The sequence below is a fragment of the Lutra lutra genome, chromosome 10 (assembly GCF_902655055.1).
Source record: "Lutra lutra chromosome 10, mLutLut1.2, whole genome shotgun sequence".
In the NCBI taxonomy this organism is placed as follows: Eukaryota; Metazoa; Chordata; class Mammalia; order Carnivora; family Mustelidae; genus Lutra; species Lutra lutra.
Window position 1 is genome coordinate 52,686,767 of NC_062287.1, and position 26,417 is coordinate 52,713,183.

Sequence of the window (26,417 nt, forward strand, 5' to 3'; positions counted from 1 at the left end):
ATTTGATAGCATATAAAATACAACTTAGGGACCATTTTTAAAGTACTTTCTCTTAACAAGGCAAAGTGCTAGCTGTTGGGAATGCAGTGATGAAAATTGGGTATCTTATTTTTAAGGATTTGTTCTTTTGGAAGACAGATACACAAGTAACATGATCTTAGAGAGACTGCAGTGAGAATGCAGTGTTTGAAGTCATTCCTAAAATTGCTACAATGCTTTCCTTCTGGTTTTTTGTTTAGTTTAAGCGATCTTAATCATATCCTTTTGTTCTCTTTTCTTTTTGTAGCACCTCACAGATACCTCCCATGGTGTAAGAAATAAGTGCCTGCAGTTACTTGGCAATCTTGGCTCTTTGGAGAAAAGTGTCACAAAAGATGGAGAAGGCCTAGCTGTCAGAGATGTCCAGAAGATTATAGGGGATTACTTCAGTGACCAAGACCCACGTGTCAGAACAGCAGCTATAAAAGCCATGGTAAACATGATCATGGAAACTAAATGGTGACAGTTTTGTTTGTTTGTTTCATTTGTTTATTAAGTTCATGGCTAATGTTGGATGCTTTCTGAACCACCCTAAGATATACCTTATGCACACTTTGAGGAATGTGATGATGACATTGAGATCACAAAACTCAAAGGTACACACGCTTTGTATAGCAGGAGTGCTTTTCTTCAGGCCTTTCTGGTTGCTTCCACCCATATTTCTGAAACGTGGAGGGTATAACTTAGACCTGTTTCAATACTGAGTCACATGCTTCCTCCAGGTCCCTGGAGGGGGATGGTGCTTTGTAGGGGGAGGTGGTATTAACCATTTCTTCTTCAGTCTTCTTGTCATTATTGAGTATTTTTCTAATATCCCGTTGGGACACTTCATGGGTTAGATTTATTAAGTCTCTGAGTGTTTCTACTAAAAAGTCTTTGACCAGATTTCTTATTTATATAGCAGTGATTTTGGCTAATGGAAACTGTGTTAATCTGATGTAATGGGGGAAAATACATGAGATTGTGGAGATTGTGGGAATATTGATCTGTTTTCCCCAAATACTTAAATTATATTTTTATTACCTAGTTGCAGCTCCATGAAAGAGGACTGAAATTACACCAAACAATTTATAATCAGGTACCTTAAATGATTACTGTCTGGAAGGGGAGGAGGGATAATGAAACTGGGAGAGTGGCAAACTAGTTGTCAGAATTTGAAAACATAGAACAGCAACTGACAACATTAATTGGGATGAATGTGAAGTTGTATCCAAAACATACATTTTAATAAAAGGATGGAGGATATATAATTGAATAGCACTAATACATGTAAAAAAGACTTTTAGGAGGATCTAGGTAGCTCAGTATGAGTACCAGAGTACACAGAGAGAAGTATAGTGTTCAGAATAAGGAAAGTGGTGGTCTCATTGATCTCTGATTGGGCCAAACATGAAGTCAATTCTGGGCACCATACTTGACATACTAGAGTATTTCTGAAGGAGGATGTCCAAGACCATGGGATAGAAAGGCACAATGAATTTGTAGTAAAGGCACAATGAATTTGTAGGAGAAGCTGATCGACTGCCTAATGAAAAGGCCTTACAAGGTGATGTTTCTCTTATAGAATAATTGAATAAATCTAGAGACAAGCAATCTAAATCCATGTCAGAAATGAAATTTTGCACCAAGAATGGTTTTATCTTTCAGAGGAAGATGGCAATTAGTTAAATCCCTGAGACTGATGTATAAGTGAAGTTTATTCTTTTACAAAATGAAATAGAATGAGCTTAGAATGGTTATGTTGGTGTGACCAGCACCTTCTCTCCCTGTAGGAGAACTCTGTGGGAAGCCAAATAATTAAACTTAGAGAGTGAGGACTCAGAAGTTAGTTAGATGATTTAGATATTTAATAGCATAAGACCATGTCAATAAACTAGGCAAGCAATGAGAGGTCTTCAAGGAAGTAAGGGTGGAATGTTGGGGTGTTTGAGATAGAAGGATGAATTAGGAACCGTAATTAAGTATATATTGGTTTTGATTATGTTAGTGTGAAGGGTTGGTGGGACACCCATGAGGAAAATTCTGGGCTGTAGATAGATATGAAGGTCTGGAGTTCAGGACAGAGCAGAGCTGGAGGGTGGATAATTGAAGCCATCCCCATCTAGGGGGCATGTGGATACTTAGGGAGAATAAGAAGATTGAAAGAGACCAAGCATGGAAGCCATGGGTGAGGTCTAACATTTAAGAGGTAGACAGAAGAAAGGAGCTGAGAAGCAGCTAGTTGGAGGAGGAGGAAAAATATATTCCAGAAAAGTCAGGAGGGAGTTCTCATAGTCAGCAGGGTCAGATGCTGGTAAGAGGTCTGTAAAACAGAACTGAAAACTACCTATTAGACCTAACAACAGGGTAGCTGTTAGTGAATTTGAAGAGAGCAGTATTAGTAAGAGTGTTGGGGATGGAAGCCAGATTAGGGTCAATTGAAGTGAGGCAATACAACTGTGATCAACTATACTTTAAAGAAATTTGGCTGGGGGCACCTGGCTGGCATAGTTGGAGGAGAATGTGACTCTGGATCTCAGGGTCGTGAGTTTGAGCCCCACCATGGGTGTAGAAATTACGTAAACAAACAAACAAACAAATAAATTTTAAAAGATTTTATTTATTTATTTATTTATTTATTTGACAGAGAGAGAGAGAGAGAGAGAGAGAGATCACAAGTAGGCAGAGAGACAGGCAGAGAGGGGAAGCGGGCTCCCTGCTGAGCAGAGAGGCCGACATGGGACTCGATCCCAGAACCTTGAGATCATGACCTGAGCCGAAGGCAGGGGCTTAACCCACTGAGCCACCCAGGCGCCCTAAATAAATAAACTTTAAAAAATAAACTTGGCTATAATAGGATGGCAGGATGGAAGATGGTAAAAAGGGAGGGCTTTTTTTTTTTTTTAATTTTATTTTATTTTTTCAGTGTTCCAAGATTCATTGTTTATACACCACACAAGGAAGGGCTTTTTGTAGTTTATTTTATTTTACTTTATTTAAGATTTTATCCATTGTATTTTAAAGATAGCTGCTACCTATGTTTATGTGTTGAAGGGAGAGCCAGTGTTTAGGGAGAAATTGATGATAAAAGAGACAAAGGGGAATAAATGGTGAAGTAAGTTTCTTGAGGCAGAAAATCAGATTCATGAGCTGATTCATGCAACAAATATTAATGAGTACCTAATGCTGGTTGTACAACACTGAGCTTGTTGGATAGGATCCATGCCCTTCACTTTCTCTTGGGTGAGACAGGCGAATAACAAATAAACACAATAATTATAACATGTAAGTAGTACAGTAAATAAATAGGGTGCTATAATAGAGAATCACAAATAGTACCTATTTTGGAGGATGTTAAGGAAGGGCCTGTGTGAGGAGATGATGAAATCCATAGTAAAAGTAGAGGGATTAGGAATTAGGATACTTTTTTCCCCAGACATTGAGGAAAAAGTATGGGAGAATACAGGTATAAATGAATTTATAACTGTTATGGAATAGTTGGGAGTATTTGTGCCTGAGAACTTTGATTTTTCTCCAGTATACATGTGGCTTATGGCTGGAAGTGGGATAGGGGCCCAGCAGGGGAGGTTAGGACAAGCTGCCTTGGGTAATGGAAGTGGAAAGCAGGGGTGTAAAAGATTTCAGAGTAGGGCCAATAAAGTTCCAGATCATGAACCACCAATCCCCTAGAGAGTATAGTCTTTGCTAGTGTTCTGCTGCCCTTGTGAGCAATAGAGAAGGTGCTGGGTTTTTAGAGCAGCTGTAGCGGAAGTCTTAAGGGAGTTGTAAATGTTAAATGTTAACGGCGCTGTTGGGACTGAAGTAATGGAAGGGTATGGAGCAAGGAGAAGGTGGCTCATTTGGAGAAAAATGGTGGGATTAAAGCAGCGGTTCTCAGCCACAGTGATTTTACTCTTCAGAGGATATTTGGCAGTGTGAAGCTATTTGGGCTTTTGCAGCTGCTGGCGAGAGGAAGAAGGTGCAGTGCTACAACCATCTAATGGGTAGAGGCCAGGGATGCTGCTAAACGAGTTAGCAATGTAGAGGACAGCCCCTCACAGGGAAGAATTTTACAATCCAGAATGTCAGTAGAGCCAAGGTTCAGAAATCCTGGCTAAACAGGTAGGTAGCTTAAGTGGGACTAAAGAGCAAGTGTGATAGATTAATTCATGGAAATGGAAGAGCTGGTGGAGTAACATGTTATGATGAGAGCATGGAATGTAGGAGTTCAAATTCTAGAAATGGAGTAGTTCTGGGTGTTGGTTAGGTCTAGGGTGTTACCAAACAGGTAGAGTAGGGATATTCCATTTCAGACCAAAGGAAGGCAGAAAAATCTGGCCTCTTGTGGCAGCTTAGCATTAAAATTCTACATTTATTTAGAATGTTTGAGTTTTCGGATTGTCAGTCAGAAATTCATGCTTTGATTCTACAGAAAGGGAAAAATACCCATATTTGGTGTTTGAGTCTGTAAGAGCAGCACTGTGGGCTCCCAGCAGACTTTGCTAGGATTGATGCTATTCTAAATGGCTTTTGTGCTGTCAGTCTGTGGTTCTGCCTTCAGAGGTGGGGTGGGAGTCAGATCACAGAACACAGCCAGAGCAGCTGACAGAGGCCAAGAATTCTTTGTTGGGCAAAGGTTCAAGAAGTTAAAACTACCCACAAGTATTTTAATTGGCATCCTTATCCAGCCACCCTGTCTTCATTTTGAAAATAGTTTGAACATCACCTGGGAGGACACAGATCTAACAGACTTGTGGAATTCTTATTTGCAGGCCTGTAAATTGCTGTCTGATGACTATGAACAAGTGCGCAGCGCTGCAGTCCAACTTATCTGGGTTGTCAGTCAGCTCTATCCTGAAAGGTCAGTGTGGGTGTAAGCCAGCTTTTGTTCATTGCTAAGCCATTCTTCTCCCATCATGCAAAAAGCCCTCCTCCAGAAAAGGAATGTTGGTTCGATTTTTAGAAAGCATTGTGGAATAGGGGGGAAGTACAGATCCTGATAAGCAGGATGCTTGGTCCTTCTTTTTCAGCTCTGCTATGAACTTTCTGTGTACTCTGGGAAAGATACTTCCTCTCTGGGCCCCAGCCTCCTCATCTATAAGTGAAGAGATTGGATTGTCTTTCTCAAGTGTTATCTAACAACCCCCCCCCAAAACACACCCTTTTTTAGTCTTCAAAATTGTTTGGGGCCCATTTTAGTAAATACAAATGCCCGATAAAGATACTAGGTGAGTTTGAGAATAATGATCCCTTATGCCATGTTTCCCTCATTAAAAATGTTTTTGTTGGGGGCGCCTGGGTGGCTCAGTCGTTGGGCGTCTGCCTTCAACTCAGGTCATGATCCCGGGGTCCTGGGACCAAGCCCGGCATTGGGCTTCCTGCTCAGCGGGAAGCCTGCTTCTCCCTCTCCCACTCCCCCTGCTTGTGTTTCCTCTCTCCCTGTGTCTCTCTCTGTCAAATAAATAAATAAAATCTTAAAAAAAATGTTTTTGTGGTAATTAAATCATTTTCACAATGATTCTTTGAAGTAGAAAGACAAATATTATTTTATAGAAGAGATCTTTCTATAAGAGAAAGAAGTGATTCTTTTCCTCTGCATTAAACTGCCTTCTAAAATTGGAAAACCAGAATGAGTTAATAACCTATAAATTCCCCCCCCCCCAAAAAAAAAGAAAAAGAAAAAAGAAAAGACTAATTGGAAATTGCCTCTTACAGGATCAGATTTGCAAGTATGTTTTGTATTGTTTTATTCTATGGTTTACCATATTGACAGCAATACAATTATAGCAGAGAATAAACTTAAAGATTTAAAATACTCTGTGAGGGGTGCCTGGGTGGCTCAGTGGGTTAAGCCGCTGCCTTCGGCTCAGGTCATGATCCCAGGTCCTGGGTTCGAGCCCCACATCGGGCTTTCTGCTCAGCAGGGAGCCTGCTTCCTCCTCTCTCTCTGCCTGCCTCTCTGCCTACTTGTGATTTCTCTCTGTCAAATAAATAAATAAAAATCTTTAAAAATATATATAAAATAAAATAAAACACTCTGTGATATCTAGTTTTTTGTATCATTGTAAACCTTTTAACCTTTGGTGGGTTAAACACTTTTTTTCAAAACACTGAAAATTTGCACTCTTGGATTTGAATTACTCCATTGTCATTTTATGTGTGTGTGTGTGTGCATGTCAGTTTTCACTGGTCATTCTCAGTTTATTGAACTTGCAGCTTTAGGCTCATGTTTTCCTTTTGCGGTTTTTTCTTTTAATTTAGCATTGTCCCAATTCCTTCTTCTAATGAAGAAATTCGCTTAGTTGATGATGCGTTTGGAAAAATTTGTCACATGGTCAGTGATGGCTCCTGGGTGGTTCGAGTTCAGGCTGCAAAGCTATTGGTAAGTTATGCTTTCTTTAATGAACACATTGCCTGTTACACTTCTATAAATATTTTGAGAAACTACAGATAGGGACAGGTATAACACACTTTTAGAAACCTTAGTATTTCTGAAAATAAAAAGAAATGGCTCACTTTCCCATGGAGAAGTAGTCTTTTAGACTAGAAAGGCTTTTGAAGATAAGCCTGTTTAATCTTGTTAGTATAAGAGACAGCCAATGCCTAAAGAAAAAGGAAAATAATAATAAAAATAGTTGCTTTACTAAGCACCTATTATGGCCTAGATAGTGTGTTCTCAGGCCATTTATATTATCTCATTTACTCTTTGTAGTAACTAGCAAGATAACTGCTTTTAAAAGATTTTACTAATTTTTTGACAGACAGAGATCACAAGTAGGCAGAGGGAAAGGGAAGCAGGCTCCCCGCTGAGCAGAGAGCTCTATGTGGGGCTCTATCCCAGGACCCTGGGATCATGACCTGAGCTGAAGGCAGAGGCTTTAACCCACTGAGCCACCCAGGCACCGTGATAATTGCTTTTATTGACATTTTTCAGGTGCGAAAACTAAGGCTCTGAGATGTTAAGTAAATGATTCAACTTATACTGATACAAAGTTGTAGAATGTGTTTCAGATCCTAATGTCCTGACTTTTAGCTTGCTTCTTTCCTCTGTTTTGCCTTTGGTGATTCATGGTACCTTTGTTTAAATTAAAAAAAAAAAAAAGTTTAACTTTTCAGAGATAAACTGTCTTATAAAAGAAAAAGTATTGGTGTATTACTACTCACCCCTATTTTATAACTGTGTTATCTTGGACATGTCACTTGCTCTAGTCTCAGTTTCCTCATCTGTTAAGCTGTTTGTAATATTACGTCATGTTTACCTCATAGGGTTGTCCTGATGCCCAGATGTGTTACTAAGTATGGAAATACTTATAAATTATAAAGTACTAGACTTTGTAATTATAGGAGGTGGTTATAGTATGTAAATGTATACACACACTCACACACATATGTGTTTATAAAAAGGTATATAAATGTCATAGCAAGAAAATCTAAGATTCTTTTTGGATACTTCCCTTTTGAGGGCCCCCAGCTCTGCTAGTCTTGGTAACATTGTTGGCTAAATACTTTGAATCTAATTGTATGGACACAGATCCGGTGATAGGCCAACTCCAAGGACCAGTATTTATAGGGTAACTGCTAAAACTTGTGTGGAGTATTTTCATGGAATAATAAGAAATTTGGATGGTTTCAGTATTTGCTGCTTATAGATCATTTTGCTTGTCTATAATAAAATACAGAGTTAAGCAAGCCAGTTGTTACTGACTTTAGTTTCGAATTTACGCTTTTTTTTTTGAAAGATTTTATTTATTTGTCAGAGATAGAGAGAGTGGTAGGCAGAGGGAGAAGCAGGCTCCCAGCTAAGCAAGTTGCCCCATGCCAGCCTCACTCCTGGGACCCTGGGATAATGACCTGAGCTGAAGGCAGATGTTTAACCAGCTGAGCCACCCAAGTGTCCCTGAATTCACATTTTATTTATTTATTAATGATTTTATCTATTTGTCAGAGAGAGCACAAGCAGGGGAAGCATCAGGCAGAGAGAGAAGCAGACTCCCCGCCGAGCAAGGAGCCCCATGTGGGAGTCCATCCCAGGACCCTGGGATCATGACCTGAGCCAAAGGCAGACATTCAACCAACTGAGCCACTCAGGCGTCCCTGAATTCACATTTTAAAGCTTTTGGTTGGTGAATATTGAAAAATTCAGAACAATTCAATCATACATCAAATTCTTTCATTCAACATTTATTGAGCATCTGTAGTGTCCTGTATGTGTATTTGTGAGGGGATGTTTTAGAGGGATAATTCAGTGATACATCTTTATCTGAGTTGGCAGTTTAGAAGAGTAATTCTTAAGGAAGGATCCTTCACAATTTTCATTTTTGTACCCCACAAGATCTGAAATTTATCTATGTAAAGCTATATGAATAATGAATTACAATGGTGAGTTGAAAGGGTTTCCACTTAGATGACTTTAACTTGAGTCAGGTGCTTTTTGTTTTAAATTCAATGATTTGATCCAAATAGCTCCAAATTATATAAGTTATTAGGTTTGTATTTATTTCAAAAATAATTTACAATTTAATCTTATTGATAACAATCATTGTTACTTTTTTTTTTTTTTTTTAGATTTTATTTACTTGACAGAGATCACAAGTAGGCAGAGGCAGACAGAGAGGAAGGGAAGCAGGCTCCCTACCGAGCAGAGAGCCCGATGCAGGGCTCGATACCAGGACGCCGGGATCATGACCTGAGCCAAAAACAGCTTTAACCCACTGAGCCACCCAGGCGCCCCTCATTGTTACTATTGATAGAGTCCCTAGCCTGCCAAGCTAGGCACTTTTAGTTATATGCACATATTTAGACATATATACCCTCATAAACACTCAGTTTTTGCAAATAATTTTGATTTCTTTTAAACTCTTGGAGGTAAGTGCTCCATTATTCATTTTATAAGTAACAAAATAAGGTTTAGGAAAGTGATGTAACTTATCAGAGGCTACATAGATAGTAAATGACCCTTCATGGTCTAAAACCCATGTGGATTCTCTTCCTAGTGATGGTCCAGTTACACATTGAGAACTGTGGTTGTACTGTTAATGCCCTGATTTACTAGTTCCACTGTGTAAACAGAGGTAAACTCCCCCACTCCAACCCTTGAGTAGACAAAACTGTCATCAGATAAATTGCATATAGTTTTCAGAACACATGTTCATCAAGTCAACAAACACTGAGCATAGTCTCTATCTTCAAAAGAGTTGGTAGTCTAGCAAGTTGACATAAGCAATCAGTTAATTACATTTCCTGCTACTCCAAGAAAGGGCACCTAACATAGTGAAAGAAAGCTTCGTGGAGAAGGTGATTTCTAAACTGAGTTTGGAAGGGTAAATATAAGTTAACTAGGTGAATAAGTTGGGAAGGAGAAATATAAGCAGAGATACAGAAGGAGTACAATTATCATGCATGCTAATTTACTAAACTACAATATCATCTAATAGAAGCAGTTAATACTTGTTGGTTTGGGGGTGGATAATGTTGAACGTGGGGGATGTGCAACAAGATAAAACTCGAGAGGAAAGCAGAAGCCAGGTTCTTCAAGAACTTAAATGGAATGATAAGTCTTTAAATTTAAGTCCATCTTGTACAAAAAATTAATAGTCTCTATTCTCCTTGGCTTCTAGCAGGATGAAAAATTTCAGATGTAGCTTGTTTCAGAAAATTCAAAACCATGCGAAAGATGGGTTTTCAGTTATCCATAACTTTCCTGCTGAGGCAAAGAAAGTTGATTGCCAGGTATGCAGCTCCATGGGACAATTTAGAATACAGCTTTACTGTGAAATTGATCATGGTAATTGGTATTCTATCTAGAATATAGTCCTTAGTTCAGTGATTTCTTCTTAAGATGTTTAATTTCTCTTTTCAATAAGGGGTAAACCTTTTTTTATAAGACTGTAGAAGTGTTTGACCTTAAAAATGATAATATTTTCAGATAGATTGTAGGTTGTTATGTCCATAGCCATAAGAGCTAGTCTTTCCCAGCACACATGCAGATGTCTTAGTGGCAGTTTTATATCTCACGTGGTAGCTCTTTTTTGAGGGGTGGGGTAGGGTTTACTTTTCTTTGTCACCTAACTGGGTAGAAGCTAGAGGCTAGTGCATAGACTTAAGTTATTGTTGAGCAGCTATGACTGAGCAGTTTTGTTCTGAAAGCAGGTTCAACACTACTTGTTTATTAAATATTATATCATGGTTTTCTTGGTGTTACAAATACAGGTTGTTAAGTAGTAGTAATAGTACAGTTGGAGAAATCTTACTGGAATGTATTTGTTTTGGTTAAAGTAGACAATGGGGCACCTGAGTGGCTTAGTGGGTTAAGCCTCTGCCTTTGGCTCAGGTCATGATATCAGGGTCCTGGGATCGAGTCCCTCATCAGGCTCTGTGCTCAGCAGGGAGCCTGCTTCCCCCTCTCTCTCTGCCTGCCTCTCTGTCTACTTGTGATCTCTCTCTGTCAAATAAATAAAATCTTAAAAAAAAAAAATAAAGTAGACAAGAATGTAGATGTTTTTCTGATTTGTGGGTTGTACTTCATGATGATCATCTTTTTGGTCCACATCTACTCCTCTAGCACTTTCACGAATGTGGCATCATTTATCCAGTTGAAAACCCAGAGGCATTTGGGAATTCTTTCTGTGTCCCATATCCGGTGAATCATCAACTCTTACCAGTTCGACCTTCTTGTCAGCTCTGGAATTGCTCCCTTCTCTATTTCTACTGGGTTTGTACTAGTTTAGGTCTCAACATTTTTCAAGCGGATTTTTATGGTATAGGGCTCTTGGTAATTATGGACTAAAATGGAAAGCTTTACATATTCTCAGGTAATACAGGAGATTTGTTGCAAATAATGATATGTAATTTTTTGAGGCCAGAATTTGGATAATACCCTTTCTTTGCTACTGTGTTGGGAGACAGCTCAGCTAAAGGCACTTGGAGAGGGCCGTTGAGACTAGGGATTTTGAGTAGTTCACTGTGATGTCATTAAAACTTCATTCTTGGGGCACCTGGCTGGCTCAGCCAATAGAGCACATGGCTCTTGATCTCAGGGTTGTGAGTTCAAGCCCCCTGCTGGGCGTAGAGCTTACTTAAAAAACAATACAAAACAGAAACTTAATTCTTTTTTTTTTTTTTTTAAAGATTTTATTTATTTATTTGTCAGAGAGAGAGAGGAAGAGAGAGCAAGCACAGGCAGACAGAATGGCAGGCAGAGGCAGAGGGAGAAGCAGGCTCCCTGATGAGCAAGGAGCCCGATGTGGGACTCGATCCCAGGACGCTGGGATCATGACCTGAGCCGAAGGCAGCTGCTTAACCAACTGAGCCACCCAGGTGTCCCAACTTAATTCTTTATTAAGAAAAAAGTGCTCCCTAAAAAGCCAACTGTTTTTTTTTTTTTTAAACATATAATGTATTATTAGCCCCAGGGGTACAGGTCTGTGAATCGCCAGGTTTACACACTTCTTAGCACATACCTTCCCCAATGTCCACAACTCAACCACCCTCTCCCTACCCCACCCCGTCCCCCTCCCCGGCAACCCTCAGTTTGTTTTGTGAGATTAAGAGTCTTTTATGGTTTGTCTCCCTCCCGATCCCACTTGTTTCATTTATTCTTTTCCTACCCCCCAAGCCCCCCAGATTGCCTCTCAACTTCCTCATATCAGGGAGATCATATGATAATTGTCTTTCTCTGATTGACTTATTTTGTAAAAAGCCAACTGTTAATGCTGGTGGTGAAATTAAAGAGGAAGTTGAGGAGGTCTTGAAAATTTAGAGTTCTTATTCATAAAATTGATGTTTGAATTAAAAGCATGAATGTTAGATTTGATATTGATCAGATCTATTTAACAAAGAAGGCAATCAATGGTACCATGCAAAAATAAGAAAAAGTAGATTTGAAACTACTTAAGTGAAAATAGTACAACAGTTGCTCTCCTGGAGTTGTAGAAAAGGTATTAACTTGGGTAAGGATATTCCCATAGAACATGTAAGTTTCTATGGGAAAAGTGATTGGAGAAGTTTGATCCTCTATAAGAATTTCCATATTTACTAACTTAGGAATTAGAGAAAGGTGTCAGTATATTCTTGAAGAATATCTAAGACCTGCTCTAATAGCCTGCCAACCTGTGTCTCTGATTCATTTTGATTTCCTTCTGGTCCATTAGCCACATAGCTGCTAAAATGATGTTTATGAGGTGTAAATCTATGTTTTTCCCTTGTTTGAAATGAGCAAGTTACCAAATCTCTCAGCTTCAATTTCTCATCTAAGAAATGAGGATAATTTGGAGTGCCAGGCTGGCTCACTTGGTAGTGAATGTGACTCTTGATCTCAGTGTTGTGTTTGAGCCCCACGTAGGCAGAGAGATTACCTAAAAAAAAAGGAAAATAAAATCAGGATAATTTACATTCTTCAGGGGATTATTAGAAATAAATTTTTAGGGGCACCTGGGTGGTTCAGTGGGTTGATCCTCTGCCTTCGGTTCAGGTCATGATCTCAGGGTCCTGGGATCGAGCCCTGCATCGGGCTCTCTGCTCAGCAGGGAGCCTGCTTCTCCCTCTCTCTCTCTGCCTGCCTCTCTGCCTACTTGTGATCTCTGTCAAATAAACAAATAATATCTTTAAAAAAAAAGTTTAAGGGGCGCCTGGGTGGCTCAGTGGGTTAAGCCTCTTCCTTTGGCTTGGGTCATGATCCCAGGGTCCTAGGATTGAGCCCCGCATCGGACTCTCTGCTCTGCGGAGAGCCTGCTTCCTCCTCTCTCTCTGCCTGCCTCTCTGCCTACTTGTGATCTCTCTGTCAAATGAATAAATAAAATCTTAAAAAAAAAAAGTTTATAAAGAAGAAATAAATTTTTAAAGTATGAGTCAAATACTTTGTACACTATTCAGCTCATTATTGAGAAAAGATTATCTGGTTATTCAGAATTATAGCAAACTCCTTCTATAACAAACATGACAAAGGGTCATAACAAAGGCCCTTTATGATCTGATCCCTAACCATCCTGCTTCATTTTTGGCTCCTCTGTCCTGCGTCCCATTCATAGAGCCACTTGATGTTTCCTGCATGACATTCTCTCTTTATGCATTTGCACTTGTGATTACCAGTTCCCCTGCCTCCTCTTTACACTGCTTGTTTTCTGAGTTTCCCATAGGAACCTTTCTATGCGTATTGTAACATTTTATACCATCATACGGTTATCTATTTACTTGTCAGTTTTTCTCACTAGTCTGTGAGGTCATTGAGTGTGGAATCGATGTCTTTCTTTTGTATTGCTATTCCTGGTAACTGTAGGCATATAACTGAGTGGTAGCTAAATAAATATCTGTTTAATTGAATGAGTGACTGAATGAACAAATGAATGGAAAAACTAGAATGAAAAGGAATGCAGAAACTGTGGAGAGTAGCAGTTGAGGCAAAGGATTCGGGAAACTGGGTTTATAGCCTACCTCTGTAAATTATACTTCTTATGACTTCAAATGAGTCACTTAATCTTTTTTTTTTTTTTTAAAGATTTTATTTATTTATTTGACAGAGAGAAATCACAAGTAAGCAGAGAGGCAGGCAGAGAGAGAGGAGGAAGCAGGCTCCCTGCCGAGCAGAAAGCCCGATATGGGGCTCGAACCCAGGACCTGGGATCATGACCTGAGCCGAAGGCAGCGGCTTAACCCACTGAGCCACCCAGGCGCCCCTCACTTAATCTTTTTATGCCTTTTTTTTTTTCAACTTTCTTTTCTTTTTTTTTCCCCCAATATATAAAATGGGACTAATAGTAGTATTTACTTCATAGGAGAACTAAATTAATATATGTATAAACAGTGTATGACATAGTAAGCTCTATTTAGCTGCTAGCTGCTGCTAATGTTTTTATTATTTTGCTGATGATTCAGAACCTGTAAGCATCTTTACTGTCAAGAAATGTTATCTTTATGCATTTAACTTGGCTGCAAACTTTGAATTTTAAGATAATATTCAGACCTTAAAAGTTGTTTAATTTGGGGTGCCTGGGTGGCTCAGTGGGTTAAAGCCTCTGCCTTCCGCTCGGGTCATGATCCCAGGGTCCTGGGATTGAGCCCCACATTAGGCTCTCTGCTCAGCGGGGAGCCTGCTTCCCCCTCTCTCTCTGCCTGCCTCTCTGCCTACTTGTGATCTCTATCAAATAAATAAATAAAAATCTAAAAAAAAATGTTGTTTAATTTGCTCTTGATTCTTTGTTTTTACAGGGCTCAATGGAACAAGTCAGTTCTCATTTCTTGGAGCAGACACTGGACAAGAAGCTCATGTCTGATCTTAGGGTAACTTGAATTCTTTGTTATTCAGACTGGGTTTCTGTAACTAATATCAGCTATCTGCAAGCTGTGTTGATTTAATTTTGCATCCTAGATATTTATCAAGTAAATGTTGGGTGACTGGACTATACTTTAGCATAAAATCTTAGTAACTTGAACCAAATTACAAGTAATTTCATTAAATTTTAAATTATTTTAATGTAATACTTAGCACAGGTTGTGTTTTACAAAGAAGAGGTAAGATTAACTTCCTCTTTGTTAGAAACTACAAACATATGGTCTTGTATTGTGAGACTGTATGACTGACAGGTCAGGACTCCTTTTCTGCAGCAGTTTCCCTGAAAGAGTGAATAAATTCTTTCTCTGAACAGTAACAAAGCATGGAATGCCTTTCAGCCTTGACCATGTTCTCTGATGTAATTGTCAGGACTAAATATGAGTTAATATTGTCATTATCTTAATCTTTAAATTATAAACATGATAATAAAGAGATCAGAATATTTGACAAATAGAAGGAAAGCAAACAATTTACCCATATTCCCACTACTCTAGGACTCCTGTCATTTTAATTGTCAGGACTAAATATGAGTTAATATTGTCATTATCTTAATCTTTAAATTATAAACATGATAAAGAGATCAGAATCTTTGACAAATAGAAGAAAAGCAAACAATTTACCCATATTCCCACTACTCTAGGACTCCTATCATTTTGGTGTATTTCTCTCCAGCTCTTATGCATATTTAAACACTGAATCATTGTATTCAGATAATTTAATAGTCTACTTTTATGTTTATCACTACATCATATGCTTTTTTTTTCATATAGTCAACTTTATACTTAGCATTTTTACTGAGTATGTAATATATTAAGTAGATGCAACATAATTTTTTAGCCCTATCTTATGCATTTAGATTCTCCCATTTTTCTACCATTATAAAGGAATATCATCTTCATGCATATTAGATCTTTTCTTCTTTTAAGTCATTCCATAAGATAAATTTCTAGGAGTGGTTGAGGAGTTTCTGTCTATGCTTAATGAAACATTGCCATACGGATTTCCTGAAGGGTATTGCCTTCATTTGAGGTTGGTGATTAAGTGTTCTTTGTGTATGCTGGAGTAGAAATGTAAAAAAACAGCATGCTCTTGGTAAATGGGGAAGGATGGATTATGCAGGGGTTTCTAAGATACATCATAAGGTACAAACTTTACTACTGGGTCTGGCCCACATCTTTGTAGGCTTGGGTACTATATTTCATCATGCCTTTGAGATACTCAGCCATAAGGATGTGGACTCACACCAGGAAGGTTCATAAGAGGCTGATATATAAAGCAGAATGGCAGTTTATTCATGATGAGCTCCATATCGTCGATTGGACTGGATATTTACTTTAGCTGACCAGTATATTCCCTCTTTGGCATTCTAGGCAGAAAGTGAATTTACCAGAAGGTTGCATGGTGAGTGCAGTGTTGCTCATATAGAACACAGTGTTTCTAAATTCAAACTCGCTTCTGTTGGGACTAAAAGAAAATTCTTTTCTAGGGCCAGTTTATTATCAACCCAGGATGGTGCTAGAGGGACACTGCTATTATTTACCCTTCTGGTTCTCTCTTTCCTGTGTTCTGTACACAGTGACAAATATAACCACTTACCTGATCAGCACATTCTTTTGCTGTCTTTAATAAGATTACATCCGCTGTGACAGACCTGTGAACCTTTGGTCTTTCTTGACATTCAGTTTGCATTTCTTTGTTCTGATTGATTGAGTACTTTTTTTTTTTTTTTAATGTGGCTGTCAGAGAACAGTCATATTTCCTACTTTTCCATGTTCTCAGAATACCTCTTACCATTCCCTCATGAGCTTCCTGCAAGTGCTAATTGTCATTGTCCTATACAGAGAAAACGCACTGCACATGAACGTGCCAAGGAGCTTTACAGCTCAGGAGAGTTTTCCAGTGGCAGAAAGTGGGGAGATGATGCTCCCAAGGAAGAAATAGATACAGGAGCTGTGAACTTGATTGAGTCAGGAGCTTGTGGAGCCTTTGTTCATGGATTGGAAGATGAGATGTATGGTAAGTATGACTGCATCATAACTGTACCGTTCACTGAGAGCCTGCCATGGATCAGGCATTGCACTGGTTAGTGTACATGTAGGGTCTTATTTAGTCTTCACAGTCACTCCATGAAGTACCTACTGTTACTTAATTTTAAAAGCAGAAGTGACGGGGTACCTGGGTGGCTCAATGGGTTAAAGCCTCTGCCTTCGGTTCATGGTCCTGGAGCCCTGGGATCGAGCCCCACATCAGGCTCTCTGCTTACCAGGGAGCCTGCTTCCTCCTGTCTCTCTGCCTGCCTCTCTGACTACTTGTGATCTTTGTCTGTCAAATAAATAAATAAAATCTTTTTTAAAAATTAAAAAAATTTAAAAAAATAAAATAAAAACAGAAGTGAGGCCCATGTGGTATAATATAGTGGTTAAGAGCAGGACTTTGGGTTCAGTCAATCTAGGTTTCCAGTATTTCTATAAAACAAGGTTAATAATTAGTGTTTCTGAATTGTGAGAATTAAACGAGATTATATGTGCACAAAATACTTGGCATAATACATGACCCATTTGGTGCACCTGGGTGGCTCAGTGGGTTAAGCCTCTGCCTTTGGCTCAGGTCATGATCTCAGGGCCCTGGGATCAAGCCCCGCATTGGGCTCTCTGCTCAGCGGGGAGCCAGCTTCCTCCTCTCTCTCTGCCTGCCTCTCTGCCCACTTGTCGTCTCTGTCTGTCAAATAAATAAATAAAATCTTTAAAAGAAATACATGACCCATTTATAATAAGCACTTAATGATTGGTAATAAAAATTGATATTACTGATATTGATAACAATAACTTGTTATCGATCACCCAGCTAGTAAGAGACAGAAGCAAGATTTAAACCAGGTATGTCTGACCTCAAAGCCTTTTTTATTTTGACTAATGCAGATTTTCTTTCACCTTCATTTAAAAAAAAAAAAGATTTTATTTATTTATTTTAGAGAGAAAGTGTGCAAGAGTGGGGAGGGACAGAGAGGGAGGGATGGGGGAGGGAAGAGAATCTCAAGCAGACTGCACTGAGCATGGAGTCCAATGCAGGGCTTAATCTCAAAGCCCTGAGATGAAATCAAGAGTCTGATGCTCAACCGACTGAGCCACCCAGGTGCCTCTCACCTTCATTTTTGAAAGATATTTTCACTGGAAATTGAACTCCAGTTTAATAAGGTGGGGTTGTGTGTGTGTGTGTGTGTGTGTGTGTGTGTGTGTGTGTGTCCCACCCTGCCATGTTATAAAGATGTTCCATAATTTTCCTGTTTGCACTCTTTCTGTTGAGAAGTCTGCTGCCATTTTTTATATTTGTTCTTTACATGATGTGTCTTTCTCTAGTTGCTTTTTTAAAATTTAAATTCAAATTAGTTAATTATATATTATTAGAATATATTATTAATATATTAAGTATATTAATGTATTATATACTAATTAATAATCTAATAATACTATGTTATTAAGTATATTAATATATTATTAGTTTCATTTTAGTGATTCATGAGTCCTATTACACCCAGTGCTCATTACATCAAGTGCCTTCCTTAATGCTCATCACCCAGTTACCCCATCCCTCCTCCCACCTCCCCTCCAGCAATCCTCATTTCCCTATAGTCAGGAGTTTCTTATGGTTTGCCTTCCTCTCTGTTTTCATCTTATTTTTCCTTCCTTTCCCCTGTGTTCATCAGTTTTGTTTCTTAAAGTCCACATATGAGTGAAATCATTTGGTATTTGTCTTTCTCTGACTGAGTTATTTTGCTTAGCATAGTACTCTCTAGTTCCATCCATGTTGTTGCTAATGGCAGTGGTCCATTCTTTTTGATGGCTAATATTCCATTGTATGCATATACTGCATCTTCTTTATCCATCTCTAGTTGCTTTTAGGATTTTTCTCTTTGTCATCGGTTTTAAGCAGTTTAATTGTGATGTGTCTTGGTGACATTTCTTCATGTTTCTTATGCTTGAAGTTTGTTGCTTCTTAGATTTGTGGGTTTATAGTTTTCATCACATTGGAAAATCTTTGGCCGTTACTTCTTCATATATTTTGTGGTCTCATGTTTCTTTGGTGACTCCAGACACACATATATTAGACTACTGAGGTTGTCCTGGAACTCACTGATGCTCCATCCCCCCTACTTTTTTAAGAGAAGTAGTGGGGGTAGGGGCAAAGGAAGAGAGAATCTTAAGCAGGCTCCATGCCCAGTGTAGAGCCCAATACGGGGCTTGATTCCACAACCCTGAGATCGTGACCTGAGTAGAAGTCAAGAGTCAGATGCTTAACCGACTAAGCCATCCAGCTGCCCCTCCATCCTGACTTTTTTTTCTTTTTTCTTGTTCCTTTTGGATAATATTTATTGCTGTGTCTCGGGAGTTCATTAATCTTTTCTTCAGCCATGTGTATTCTGATTTTAATCTCATCCAGTATATTTTCATCTCCGACCTTGTAGTTTTCATTCATACAAATTCAATTAGAATTTGGGTTTGTTTAGTATCTCTCATGTATCTGCTTAATCTCCTTGATCTTTCCTTTAACTTTGTCAGCAGAGAATGCATTTACAATAACTATCCTAATGTTTTTGTCTATTAAATCTTTGTGTGATTTCTGTGTTGGTTTTGATTGATTGATTTTTCTCCTTATTGTGTATATTTTCCTACTTCTGTGCATAGCTAGCAATTTTCGATTGGATGCCAGCCATTGTGAATTTTACTTTGTTGGGTAATGAACATTGTTATAGTCCTATATTCTTGAGCTTAGTTCTGGGATGCATTTATTTCAGGTCTTATTTTTAAGCTTTGTTAAGAGGAACTGAAGCAGCACTTAGTCTAGGGCTCATTTTACTCCCAACTCAAACAAACTCTTCTGAAGAAGCAGTTGTAGACTATTTATGAGCTTTGGAGATTGTTCCCTCTAGCCCTGCTTAGTGGTTCTTTCTCAGACCTCAATTTCTTAACAGATCAGGACTCAGCTGATGACTTGAGGAGGACCCTCTGCAGATCTCCAAAGTGCTTCCTGTGTGGTACCCTCCGTTTTGGTACTTTGCCTTATGAACTCTGTCCACATTGGCCTTTCCAGACTCCTAGCTCTCTCTTCTCAATGCAGGGAGACCTGGAACCTGGAAAAAGCTTCCCAGATAATAAACTTGTATAATTCTGGAGCTTACCTAATTTATTTCCTCCCTCTCAGGGATCATTACCCTTTATTGTCTGATGTCCAGTGTGTTGAATACTGTTGTTTCTGTTTTTTATTTCTGTTTTTAGTTGTGTTAGATAGATAAATCTTGTAGAAAGAAGTTCTGCAAAGCTCTTGTAATTTCCGTTATATCTATCTGTCTCACATAAAGAATGTCATTGTTTTGAGGTTATTGACTACAGCCATCTCATTTTCAGTAATTGTAACAGATCAGGAGAGATAATGTTGATTGTTCAAATTTTGTAGTAAATTTATATCAGAGGATTAGAACTCAGGCCTTTAAAATGCCTGTAAAAAATTACCTCAGAGTAGAACTTCTTAGAAGGGCAAGAATTACTTTTGAAAGATCATTTTCTTTTACAAGATATAAGAATTAGGTTTCCTTCTCTAGTTAGGTATAAGGTTTTCAGTGTATGGGTGTCTTCCCCACATCCTTAAAGTTCTCTTTATGCCACTTTGCTTTCATGAAAAAAACCTACATTAGTACCCGTTTTTGTTAACCAAAAGAAATCCAAAAAGGAGTTTCGTTTTTATGAAAAAAGTCATTACCATACCCATATAAATCTTTTCTAAAAGTGAGGTGACACAAAGTGGGGGATACTCTGCTTTACATCATTTACACTCTGCTTTACATTGTTTCACCTAAATGAAAGGTTTCATTGTTTCACTCTTTTTCTGGATAATGGGGGAAACTTGTATAGAGAAATTAGTTAAAGTAGCCTCTCCTTTTTTGTTTTCTGTGAACTGGATACATGAATTACACTTTAAATGGTATTTCATAATAAAGAAGTCATTATTAATACCCATTATATCCTAAGACAAGTAACTGGAGCCTATTTTATTTAGTTTCTGCTAGCATTTTTACTTTATTTAATTTTACAAATTGAATTTCATCACTATTAATATTTATGTTATTTAGTTCTACATAAGTTTGTCACTAAGGGTTTTTTTTTTTTAAGATTTATTTATTTATTTATTTAGAGAGAATGAGTGGGGGAGGGAGAGTGGGAAGGAGAGAATCTCAAGCAGACGCTGCACTGAGCACGGAGCCCAATGTGGGGCTCAATCTCATGACCCTGCGATCATGACCTGAGTGGAAACCAAGAGTCAGACACTTAACTGTCACTAAGGTTTAACTTAACTTTGGGACTTAACTTTGGAAAGCAAATATATCATAACCAGTATCAGTTATGCTGGCTTTCTAATTTTATCATATTTCTAAAATTCTGGGTGAATTAGGGACATGCTGCTGGGAATGAAACAGTGCCTTATTTCATTAGCTGTGAACTCTAGTATTATACATTCTTTTAGTCCTCTAGAAGGGAGGCCTTCTTCCTTTCTTTTGGCTTAGCAACTCCCTTAGGTATTGTTTTAGAGGTCACTTGTTCCAGACGTTGCCTCTGATCCAACTTAGTGGGCTACATAACGATTTTGCATTTTCTTATACTCCCTGTGCTTTTTACTGTACTGCTCATCAATCACTTTGTAATCCAATTAACTATTCTTGTCTGTAGGCGCTGGGAGGCCCTCTTTTTCTTCACCCTTGTGTCTTCAGTACTAAGCACAAAGCCAGGATTTGAATGCATATGTTAAAGCATCAGAGGATTTTTTTTTTTCTTTCCCTTTAGCATAGCTGATACCTTTTCCTCTGCCCTGGACCCTTAAAGAGACTAATACATTTTCAACATTCCGAAGAGTCCAGTAGAAATTGCTGATTTTCCAGACTACACATACAAAGAGCAACACAAAAGTTTCTTTGTTTCTGCTTAGAATTGCATCCCCTCAGGTCCACACTGATTATCTGCTGATGATCAGGAGTGTCTCTATGATTCACTTTGTGGACTTGCAAGAGTTACGCATGATTTAGTGTGGTGTAATGGGTAAAGCCCTAGGCAGAGGACCCAGCATTTAACACATTTCGGCCCATTTCTGGCTTTCTTTGTAATTATTAGCAATCTCATGTTTAAATTACCTTATTATGAAGTGTAGCCAATCTTTCAGTTCTGATGAAGGGAAGAATTCATTGCTACCAAGAAAAATCCGAGTCATCTTGCTTTAATGTAGTAACTCTGCTTTTAAAGTGTCTATAAAACCTTTCTTACACACACACACAAAATTCTGTTTGTGAGTTTTAACCACAACTTGAGGGGTTCTATTCTTTCTTTTTAAAAACTGTACGTTTTGTTGCAGAACCATGTGGGAACCTTTGGAGCAGAACAAGCATGTATGGAAATCTTGTGAGCATAGTCTGTAGCTTATTTACTTCTTATCTTTGTATCAAGGCTCTTAGCTTTTTCCTAAGGCTCTTAGCAAGGCTGTTAGCTCTGGGCATGTAGTATGCATTCAGGAAGTATTACTAGTGAATGAATGAAGGGCTTCCTGGAATCAGTGGCTTTACTCTTACATGTTGGGGCCATACAGGGAGGTAGAAGACATGCCTCTGTTTTCATGGTGCTTGTAAGATCCATACCTGTGCTGTAGCTAAGATCTCCTGAGCTTTTAACATACCCCAGCCTCTAACTACTCTGTAAGGAAATGAGTATTATCTCTGTTTAAGGTGAAAAAATTGAGGTGCTAGGAAGTTAAGTTACTTATTCAAGATTACCCTTCAAGTTAGTGGAGGAATTACTCTTCACAATTTACTGTAAGACCTTTATCGTTCCAAAGCATGTATCCTTAACCACTACATGATGCTAGTCTAGAATCAGCAGACCTGGGTACTAGTCTTATCTCTGCTCTCACTCATTTTAAGGCAAGTTAATTCACTTTGCTGAATCTTATCTCTAAGATGAGAACATGATATCTAGTCTGTTTTAATCTTAATTATTTAAAATTTGCTTTTTGAAAAAAGTACTGAGTGGAGAACGGTGGTTGTTGTACTGAGGTAAACAAGAACTTAGTTTTCAAGGTGCAGTTACTGAAAACAGACATGTGACTTGATCACGTCTGCATGTCAGGATCTAAACCTCAGTCCCCGTGACACCAAAGTCCTTGTTCTGAGATCAGTGTGAAGGTGGTAGCTGAGTCTGTGGGCATGGAGGAGATCTCTCAGAGAGAGTTTGTTAATGGAGAGGAGTAGAGAGTTAAAGATAAACCAGAAAGAGAAGGAATCCTTGGATTTGTCCCATGGCTCATAACCTAATGCACAGCTTTATTTGTCCCCTTTTGTCTAGAGGTCCGCATTGCTGCCGTGGAGGCTCTCTGCATGCTGGCCCAGTCTTCACCCTCTTTTGCGGAGAAGTGCCTTGATTTCCTGGTGGACATGTTTAATGATGAAATCGAGGAAGTACGTCTGCAGTCCATACACACCATGAGAAAAATCTCCAACAATATCACTCTCCGAGAGGATCAGCTTGACACTGTCCTGGCTGTGTTAGAGGTGAGTCTTCACAGTTTGTTACTCATTTCTTCATTGGTACCTATGGAGAGCCACTTTATCTGTAAACTGGGCACTATGGGGCGCCTGGGTGCTGTAGTCTGTTGGACGTACTACTCTTGGTTCCGGCTTAGGTTGTGATCTCAGGGTTGTGGGCTTGAGCCCCATGTCAGGCTCCACACTCAGCACTGAGTCTGCTTGAGACTCTCTCTCTCTCTCTCTCTGCCCCTACCTCCCCCGCCCCCATGCATGCTCTCTCTTTCTCTCTCTCTCTCAAATAAATAAGCAGTCTTTAAACCAGGCATTGTTCTGGGTACTGGTGATGCAGTAGTATATGAGCAGTGCAGTTCGGCCTTCTCATCACACAACTCCAAGGTAGAGGAGACTTGCCGTTAAACAGGAAACTCAAAGAAAGCTTAGCATTGCTGTCATCAGGAAAAGACAGGGTTCCCTGCGGTAAGGTTGTGAGATGGGGAAGGAAGAAGGAATACTGTAGTGGACACTTGGAGGAGGAGTGAGATTGGTAAGGCCCTTTCTTAGGAAGAAATGGCACTGATGGTAGGGTGGAAGGGCACCAGAGGGAGCAGTGTCTATGGATCCAGAGGTAAGAGTGGGTATGATGCATTTAAGGAATTAAAAGGAGGGGCCCAGTTGTTAAGCATCTACCTTCAGCTCAGGTATGATCCCAGGGTCCTGGGATCAAGCCCCCACATGGGGCTCCCTGCTTGACGGGAAGCCTGCTTCTCCCTCTCCCACTCCCCCTGCTTGTGTTTCCTCTCTCACTCTCTTATCAAATAAATAAATAAAATCTTAAAAAAAAAAAAGGAATTAAAGGAATTCACTGTAATAGCAGTGTGGAGCTGAAGTGTTGGAGGAAAAGTGGTTATAGATAAGGCAGGGGCTAAATAATGAAGAATTCTTTTTAGCCTTTGATTTGGTTTAATGCTTCTAGTTAATCTTAGGATGTTATAGCAGGAACAGATCTTAGGGAATCAACTCATTCAACCCTGGAGATTTACAGAGAAGAAAGTAATTTGTTTGAGGTCACACTGTTGGTAAGTGGCTCTGCCAAGATATGAACACAGATTTGCCTCCCAAGCTGTACAACTTGATGTGGCTCTTGAATTATTTTTTTAAAGTATCTGGATTTTATTTGTGAGTCCTGATGTTTTTCAGAATATTAATAAATGAGATTTGGCCTCTGGGTTTCTTTCTTGTTTCAGTTTGGTTTTGGTTTTTCAGATATTGTGAAAGAGATAGTTATTGGGTGTTTAAGTCATTATTACAGATTTCTGCTCCATATTCAAAAAACAGATTGGGTGCTTTGATTTTGAAGTTCCCCATCAGTTTTCTCAGCTGCTTAGCACTTCTGATAAGATTTTTCCTGAATTATAAGTCTGTGTTTATAATTTTTCACTTATTTTTTCCTAAGAAGATAAGTTTGCATTTTGTGCATTATTTTCCTTGGGTGGGCTCTCTACCCTAGCCCCGCCTTTCCTTTTTTGAATTCTTTCCCACCATTCCTCATCTTGAACTTGATACTGGAGTCACTTCCCTAATCATCATGCTTTTCCTCACCATTTTTCTTTCACTCTGTTTTTCCCTTCTGCCTGCAAAAACTGCCACTTTTCACCTCGTAGACTTCTGCTTATTCTCAGATCTCTATTAGGCAGTGTGTTCCCTAAGTGACTCCACACCAAGTGGGTTAAGTAGCACTCCTCTGTCTTCCTGTGTCACCCTGTGTCTAGTGTATATTAGGATGTTTTTGACAATTTAATTCTTTATTTCACAAGACTGAGAGCTTTGCACAATCCTGGCTTCTTTCATTTTTTTATTTCTAGTGCCTTGTAGTGTCTGAAACTGCTAGATGCTCGGGAAATGTTTGCTAAATATCTGAGCTGTGTTCCAAGATGTTTTGATGTATTGATTGTTCACAGAGCCATAAGCATGCTTATGCATTTCTTACTATAGTTTTCCCATTTTATCATTAATGGCAGGTTTTGTCTCAACTCCCTCTCCCTGATGTGAGTATGAGCTACCTAAGGAGAGTGACCTTGTTGTACCGTTTACCGTATTCCTTTCAAGGTTTGATGTGGTAACTTTACAGAGTGGATGCTTCGTAAACATGTCCTAAAACAAATCTGCACGGTCAACTGCATAACTAGGAATTTCTTAAGGAACGTAGTCAAAATTGTTCTCTTATTACTTTGAATATTGTTTTTTCGATACCACCTATCAGTGGTGGTAATTTGTTCATACAGGAAACATTTTATCTGATGGGTAAGTTGACAACATGTAAAACCAGACAGAGATGAATCGAACTGTCAGTCCTTGTCTTTGGTCCCTGATCTTTTTACCTGAGTTTTTGTTAGTTTGTTGTTTATTTGTTAGTATTTATTGACCACCTTTTGTGTGCCAGGCACTATGCCAGTGAGCAGAAACCATGGCGCTGCTCTCATGGACCTTACAATTTAGGTATGAGCAAGATAGATATGACACAGATGAAGGTCTAATAATTAGCTGAGTGAGGCGTGCATGACAAAAAGGAGTGAGGTCCCATGGGCGTCTGTCATGGAAGCACTTAGTCTTTGGGAGCTAAGGGGGTATAGCAATCAGGGCCGGCTTCTAAAGCTGATCTCTGAAAAAGGAATTAGACCCTGACTTGGTAGGAAGAGTTGGGAGTATGGGGTGTAAGAATATACCAGGCAGAGGAGCAGCAAGTTTAGAAATGATGGTAGGTGGAAGAAGAAGGCATGGCATAGTGGAGGGACCAAAAGAGGGCCTGGCTGTAACAAAGAGCTAGTGTGAGGGAAGAGTTAGGCTGGAGCGGCGCATGGGACCAGCTCCTGCAGAGCTTTGAAAATCCTGTTAAGGGAAGAGCACCTGAAAGTTATTCAGGGTACCCTATCAGCTTTGTGACTTTGGACAAATTATTTATTTTCTCTCGTACTTGGTTTTCTCATGTATAAAGTGAGGATAATCCCACATATTCATATGTTTCTTATAAGAATGAAAGAGAATTCATGTAAAATGCTTAGCATGGTAGTAGTTCGTAATATTGATTAAGTAAATCAGGAAACATTTACTTTTTTTTTTTTTTTGCAGAGCCAGGTTCTGTGCTAGGTTCTGAGGATGTGAAAGTACACAGTACTAGCTATTACCTCTGAGTCACTCACAGTTTCATAGAGAAAGCAGGGAGCAGTATAAGCCAGTCGTTACAAGATAATATTAAAAGTAAGCTAAGGAATGACATTCTAGCCACAGCACTAGCATGTGGCCACAGGTGTAGGCTGGGAGGGCAGAAATGGCACAGCATGGACAGGGATGTTGAGAAGTTCACGTGACTCTGAGGGAGAAGTGAGCCGAGAGTGGATTGTGAAGGACCTTGCATGCGTGCCCGGGAGCCTGAGCTTTGTTGAAGAGGTGTGGGGAAGCCAACCGAGGTTTCTAAACAGAGCAACAACATGGTCAGATGTGTTTGTTAAGGTGTTG

At 39.1% G+C, this 26,417-nt stretch overlaps 1 protein-coding gene across 2 annotated transcripts in view; it reads left to right on the top strand.

Annotated features, from left to right (window-relative positions):
• Window positions 1–26,417, top strand: part of INTS4 (integrator complex subunit 4) — a 122,031-nt gene that overhangs the window by 48,885 nt on the left and 46,729 nt on the right. For both annotated transcript variants that reach the window (XM_047693909.1, XM_047693908.1), the window contains 7 exons: window positions 287–472; window positions 1,067–1,117; window positions 4,791–4,879; window positions 6,280–6,400; window positions 14,221–14,292; window positions 16,186–16,360; window positions 22,723–22,928. In XM_047693909.1, coding sequence (XP_047549865.1) covers window positions 287–472; window positions 1,067–1,117; window positions 4,791–4,879; window positions 6,280–6,400; window positions 14,221–14,292; window positions 16,186–16,360; window positions 22,723–22,928 — 900 coding nt within the window. The remainder of the gene's footprint in view (window positions 1–286; window positions 473–1,066; window positions 1,118–4,790; window positions 4,880–6,279; window positions 6,401–14,220; window positions 14,293–16,185; window positions 16,361–22,722; window positions 22,929–26,417) is intronic.